Genomic DNA, 7,359 nt, shown 5'->3' on the forward strand with positions numbered 1-7,359 from the left:
TGGTTTCCCTTTTCTTTGTTGAAGAGGGTCTGTGCAATCCTTCTGCCTAGTCCACCATCTTGCCGGAACTCCTCTTTAAAGTATTAAAAAGCAAAGATGTCACTTTGAGGATGAAGGTACACCTGACTAAGCCATAGTATTTCAATCATCTCTTACGCATGTAAAAGCTGGGTAATGAATAAGGAAGACCGAAGAAGAATTGATGCCGTTGAATTATGGTATTGGTGAAGAATACTGAATATATAAGGGACTACCAGAAGAAAGAACAAATCTATGTAGGAAGTACAACTGAATGTTCCTTAGAAGCAATGATGGCAAGATTTTGTCTCATGGACTGCGGACATATTACTAGGAGAGACCAGTCTCTGGAGACATGCTTGCTAAAGTAAGGGGTCAGTGAAAAAAAAGAAGACTCTCAATGAAATGAATTGACACAGTGGCTACAAAAATGGGCTCAAACATAGCAATGATTTTGAGCATGGTGCAGGACTGGGAAGTGTTTCATTCTGTCGTACACAGGGCTGCTATGAGGTAGAACTGACTTGATGGCACCTAACAATAACTATGTGTACCACTGAATTATCTCCATCATAATTGTTTAATTATATTCAGCTGCAATAACATTACAGTTCCGCACATGGGATCAATCTGCTCCAAATCCACAGAAAGCCCTAAGATGCCTGATGTATTTGACAGAATCAGATTCTGGCTGTCTTCTGTAGATGTGGCTGTGACTCTAGGGTCTGCCAAGGGCTAAGCTCTGCTCAGAGTTTCATCGTGTTCATGAACTGTTGTTCTCAGTACTGTCTAGGAATTAAACATGAGCTCCCCAATCTCTGATGAAGGTCTGAGCAGGCTCCACTGCTGTGACCTAAATTCTCTGGGTCAGAACCAAACCAAGAGAAGGAAGATAATTATATTAATAATTGGTCCCACCCATTGTTGTAAGCTGATGGTTTCTCACCTGGGATGCAGTGAACTCTGACAGGCATGCCACCAAATCTTGATCCCTTTGTAATTTCTTTATTTGACATTTTAAAATTTAGGATTATTTCCTGTTTCAATCATTGACTTTGATAAAGTGAATACTTTATAATACAAATTAAGAATTGTGTTACTGTTTATTTTTTAAAGTACCACACTGACACCAACAAGAAGAAAATAAGTATTCCAACTATCAACCCTCCCCCCCCCAAAAAAAAGAGAAAGAAAACCAGGCTCAAATGTCTTTGTAAAATCTTAAATCATTTAGTTAGCCTTTCTCTGCTTGGTTTCCTTATCTGCTAAATGGGGCAGAGGGTTTCGGAGGGAGGCTAAACCAGTTAAGGGAACTAAAGCTCTTGGTACAGTGCCTGGCAAACACCACGTGCAATCTAAAGTGTTAGCTGCTATCATTGTATAGAACTTTGTAGCAGTATTTGAATAATCATTCCTATGTATGTGTGAGCCAGGTTTATATTATGGTTCCTCAAAGGGGATCTGACAGCCCTAAGAGTCTCATTTTGTGCCAGTAGATGGCATCCTTGGAAGTGTCTGTGCCCAGTGAAAATGAGCCTGAAAATCTTGTCCACTGATAAGCAATTAAATAATGTGCAAAACAGTTTTTGGAACTATGAGGGAAAGGCGAAGGCAAGTTTATGGAACTAGAGAGACATTTGATTTGGAGGCTTTTGTTTTTGCCTGCTCCCTCACCCCCACCTCAGCATGATGAAATCCTAATCCAGCACATAATAAGTGGAGCCTGAATGGCACTGTGCCTTGGGCTGAGAGTTAGAAGACATGGTTTCTACCCCTGGCTCTATCACTAGTAGCTATGGAATCTTGAGCAAATCACAAACTTGCTGAGGATTGATTTCCTCTTCCAAAATGAGGATGCCGGCCCAATCCTCTACAGTACCTTTTCCTTTCCCCAATTATTTTTACCTCTCATTTACTGCCTTCATATGGTGTTTAAAATAAATTGTCCTCTGTTCTGATGGCTTCCACGGGACAATTAGAATTTGCTCCATAAAATCTGCTTTCAAGGTACTTGTATGGAGTAATTTACAAACCGACTCTAATCCAACATTTAATCAAATAATTTAAAGGCCAGATTTACCTTTAGGAGTCATGTTACCATTTTCGTAGAGGGGAGATTCCAAGGAAAACCCATTATTTAGTCATATTCCAGGGTTAGTATTTGATTAATTATGTTTTGGACAGACTTATATGCCATCTGGACAAGTATCATTTTAAATTTCCAACAGTTTATATTTATCTTTAATTTTTTTACCTGGTCCATCAGATTTCTTTTTGACTGGTTCATCCTCTTGGTGTTCCCATTCCACAGGACCTGCCAAGGTGTGTTCAGTAAAAAGGAGTTAAATTTCTTTTAGGTTAAACTGAATGCAACACTATACCAGCTTAAAAGGAATTTTATAATTAAATGTAGGACATTTCACCTATTTTAAGAGGTAAAGTTTTAAGAATTCACAGCTTTCAGATTCTTATTTGCTCCATTCCAGAATAAGAATCATGTGTATCAGAGGTCAGTAAATTACAACCAGGGGCCAATCTAGCCTGCTGCCTATTTTCAGATGGCCTGTAAGTTCATAATGGTTTTCACTTTTTAAATAGTTAGAAAAGAAATCTGAATAATAATAATAATCTGTGCATGTAGAAATTATTTGATATTCAAATTTTAATGTCTATAAATAAAGTTTAATTGGCACACAACCATGCCCATTTTCCTACATATTGCCTATGGCTTCTTTTGTTTACTACAACAGCACAATGAAGTCATTGCAGCAGAGATTACATGGCCTGCAAAGCTTAACATATTTACTATTTGGCTTTTTTCAGAAAACGTTTGCCAACCCTTCATACAAATGATGAAATTTAAATTTTGAGTATCTTCATATAATATTGTTTGAGTTCATCTCACCCTACCCTAAAAGGACATTTTATTTTTCATTTGCTTATGTAAGGTTAAGCTTGCCAGATTTAACAAATAAAAATACAGGGCACCAAATTAAATTTGAATTTCAGATAAACATTAGGCTTTTTTTTTTCTTTATTATTTTTTTTAGTATAAATTTGTCCTATGCAACATGTCCAAATTATATTTAAGCTAAAAAATTATTTGTTGTTTATCCAAAAATTCAAATGTAATTGGGCATATTGCATTTTTTCTGGTAACTCTGTCTATTACCATTCACGATCTTACATGATCTAACTCCAATTAATCTTCCCAAACTTATTTTCCATTTTTCTTGCTTTCTATACTACCCTGTTTCATACCTTGTGCTGAACAGCTAAATTGACCTTCCCTTGATTTTTCATGCATGCCCTTGCTTTCGCCTGCCAGCAAGTAAGGCGCTATTGAACATCCTCCCTCCCTCCAATAAACAAAATAAAACACTGCCCTCAAGCTGATTCTCACTCATAATAACTCTACAGGACAAAGTAGAGCTGCCCCATAGGTTTTCCAAGGCAGTAAATCTTTATGCAAGCAGACTGCCACACCTTTCTCCCACAGAGTGGCTGGTGGGTTCAAAGTTAGCAGCTAAATTTAAAAAAAAAAAACAGCACCACCATTACTCCTAAAGTACTACTGAATTCCAAACCAAACCCACTGCTGTTAATTGATTCTGATTCACAGTGACCCTATGCACCTCCTTTTTCACAAAGCATCCCATGATACTCTTGGCTACAAGTAATCTTTTTTTCCTCTGGTCACACAGTATTTTATCTACACTGATGTTTTTTAATGATATTTTGTCATTTCTATGTCATTAATAAATTTTTTTTCCTATTCATGTCTTCCTTTCTGGTCATGATAAAAAGGTCTAGAATTAGGCTGAATGATATGAATTCCAGATCCACCATTTACTTATAGTTTTGTGACCTTGGGGAAGTTACTTGAGTCACTGGGACAGCATCTCCTCATCTGAACAGTAAGGTTGATGAAACACCCTGGGACTGTTGTAGAGATCAATGAATTAACACATATCAAGCACTTAAAAGAGCACCTAGCATTTTCTAAAGACAGAATCTATGGGCTTCATCTATCTATATGAGACATAGTGGTAAAAGAAATTTATTTCAGGTCCCCCCCAAAAAAAAATCATTGCTGATCACTGACTTTGATTTTTAAGGAAGCAGTGGTGTACCTCCATAAGTTAGAAAGTAATGAGATGTTATCAAGATGACTAAGGGACACATTTTAGAATAGATCAAATAATTTTGGAAGAACTATTGTCTGAAAAAGGCAAAGATAATATTGAAAAAAAAAAAAAAAAAAGGGTAGTGAGGGCAGTTTGTCTTGCCAAATATTAAAATTGGTTCTATAGCTACTAGATTCAAACCAGACAATAGAAGAGTGGGTCAGAATACAGACTAGAAATGTACCTATGAATCAATGGGAGATTAAAGTTGACAAAAGTAGCATCTGAATACAATAATAAAAAAAGGAGGGCTAATGTAATAAATAAACCAAACCAAAAACCAAACCCACTGCCGTGGAGTTGGATCCGACTAATAGCAACCCCTCCTTGGGTTCCTGAGGTGGTATCACTGCGGAAGTAGATTGCCCAACCTTCCTTCTGAGGAGTGGCTGGTGGGTTACCCAACCTTCTTTCCCAGGAGTGGCTGGTGGGTTTGAACTGCCAGCCTTCTGGTTAGCAGTCACATGCCTTAGGCACTATGCCACCGGCGTTTAGGGATAGTATAATTGTCTATCCACCAAAAAGTAAACAAATTTTGATCTCTCTTTCATATCATAATAAAAAATTCAGGATGCACATAAAATTAGAAGAAAATATAGCAAAATATTTGCGTAAAATTCTGGGGAAGGACTTTCTTAAGCAAAATAGAAACATAAAGAGTTCAAAGAGAAATTTAGATGTATTATCAGAAAAAAATCAAAACTTGTTTAGGTAATATCTACCAAAACTAAATCAAAGGATAAATATTGTATTAGGAAAAAAATTGGTAAAACATGAAAAAAGGATAATATCTCTAACATGTACGTAGCTCCTAAATTAATAAGAAAAAGACAAACAACTCAAGAGAATTACATTGTGGAAAAAGTGTTAGAAATATTTAAATCTGAGAATTAGAAATGTAAATTACAAAGATAATACAGAATAAAAATGCTGAGTCTCATAGATTAGGAAAATTCAAACAGAAACAAAAGTCATTTGTCATCCCTCAGATAAACAAAAAAGGAAATTCAGTAGTCTCTTGTATATAAGGTTATAGGAAAATGGACACATCTGTAACTTACTCGTAGGAGTATAAACAACTAAACCTTCTGGGGAAATATCTATTAAAGTAAAAATAGGCACACTCAGTACTCCTACTGTTGATAATCCATTCTATGGAAAGTACATGTTTTCCTGACTATTTGCTGTACATTTAAATGCACACTGACACACATGTTTGTACTCTGTAAGGATATCTATTATAGTATGTTCATTGTAACAAAAATCTGGAAGGATATCTATTATAGTATGGATATCTATTATAGTATGTTCATTGTAACAAAAATCTGGAAGCAATCTTTATGTCCATTAGTGAGGGAATAGTTGAATAAATTATGCATAACCATATTATAGAATATTTTGCAGCATTTAAAAAAGAATTATATAGTTTTATGAGGTTCTGGTAAGCTGGAGGAATAGTCAGAAAGACTGCACAGACCCTCTTCAACAAAGAAAAGAGGAACCAATTAACACAGATACAGAAGATAATCCTGGACCCCTGAGCCTTGAAAGGAAGGATATAGAAGTGGAATAAACTCCAACTAGCAGAAGAATTTGCATGAAAACACCAAAAAAGGAGACATCCAGAGCTGCGGTCTGGCAGAGATCCTAATGGCACAGACAGCTTGGATATTGCCAAGTGGTGGTAGGACCTAAGATTTAACCTAAAATTCAGTGCTGCTAGCCAGGGACTACATGGAGGACTGCTCTGATGGCCGGTGAATAAAAGCAGCAGCAGCGAAGAGGAAGGTGGGCTGAGCTGTGGATTTTTGCCTGTCTAGAGGGTGCAGCCATTTTGAATGTTTACAAGCTGTTTGACCATTTTGGATATTTAAAGCGACAGCATTCTTCCAGATTCCAGGGACTTAAGAACAGGCTCCACTTGCTGGGAACTGCAAGGACATACTGGACATGGATGACTGGAAAGGTGTGACATTCCTCTTGTTATTCTTCTACCCCACACCCTCTTGGTGAACAGAGGTGTGGCCATCCCTCACTCCCACCCACCCTCTGGGCTGGCAGGAATTCTATCCCACTCTGCTTGCTCAGATGGAGGATAGGTGTCCTGCTGTGATTTTTTCTTTTTTCTGTTTTTCAGTTTGTTTTTATCTGTTTCAAAACTATTATTATTATTATTATTACTTTTGTCCTTTTTACTATTATTCTTTATTCTTCCCCTCCCAGGTTCTAGTTTTCAGCTTTTCTTTTTTTCCCTGTTCCTGGTTGCAATTTTTTTTTTCCTTTCTCATAGTTAACCCCGTTCCTTGTTTTACTTTTATAGTTTTACCATATGTTTCTTCATATTCTCCTTCTCTACCTTTTTTCTCTTATTGCCCTATCCCCAGATATTGCGTTTTTTTTTTTTTTTTTTCCTTTTTTTCTTTTTTTGGTTACTGTTCCTATGTGATGACATAGTGTGTTTTTTGTCCATTTGCCTTTACTTTTTTGATGGTTATTCAATTGTTGTTTTTCTCTAACTGAATGGAATACAGCAACAGTCCACATATGAAACAACTACACCCACATCACCTGCAGCTTCACTTACTGAGTGAGAGCCACCACTTCCTTCTCCACCAATGGGCCAATGATAAACAGCCACCAAGAAAAGCCTGACTCACCCTTGGCTTCTCTTCACAAACAGTTAACAGAGATATAAATACAATGACACTATGATGTCTCGGAGACAACAGACCATCACAGTCCACACAGAGAAGCAAGATAAAGTGGTAGAAACAAGGGAACAGGGTACAGACCCAGAACACATCCCTGAGGAAGAAGCAGCATTGGAACTCTCTGATAAGGAATTCAAAAAAGTTACATTTAGGTATTTTCAAAGGATTGAGAGACAGACCAAAGAAAACACAGAAAAAACCTTAGAAGAATTTTGGAAGAAAATACAAGTACAAAATGACAAAATAAATGAAAAATTAGAAATGATTCTAAATCTACAGACAGAAATCCAGAAGATTAATACTAAATTGTTAGAAATAGATAAGACATTGGAAGGACAAAGGGGTAGAATTGATGCAATGGAAGACAGAATTAATGAGATTGAAGACAAATACCTGAATACTTCTTTGGAAAGGGATCAATCAGAAAAAAAAATCAAAACAAA

General features: G+C 36.6%; 1 protein-coding gene across 1 annotated transcript in view; it reads right to left on the reverse strand.

The window, feature by feature from the left end:
- PIEZO2 (piezo type mechanosensitive ion channel component 2) overlaps window positions 1–7,359 on the reverse strand; it is a 778,516-nt gene that overhangs the window by 101,345 nt on the left and 669,812 nt on the right. Inside the window, exon 37 of the mRNA XM_042782059.1 lies at window positions 2,273–2,332. Coding sequence (XP_042637993.1) covers window positions 2,273–2,332 — 60 coding nt within the window. The remainder of the gene's footprint in view (window positions 1–2,272; window positions 2,333–7,359) is intronic.

Source organism: Orycteropus afer, unplaced genomic scaffold, assembly GCF_000298275.1.
Source record: "Orycteropus afer afer isolate SDZICR_OR568_19922 unplaced genomic scaffold, OryAfe1.0 scaffold00232, whole genome shotgun sequence".
Taxonomy (NCBI): Eukaryota; Metazoa; Chordata; class Mammalia; order Tubulidentata; family Orycteropodidae; genus Orycteropus; species Orycteropus afer.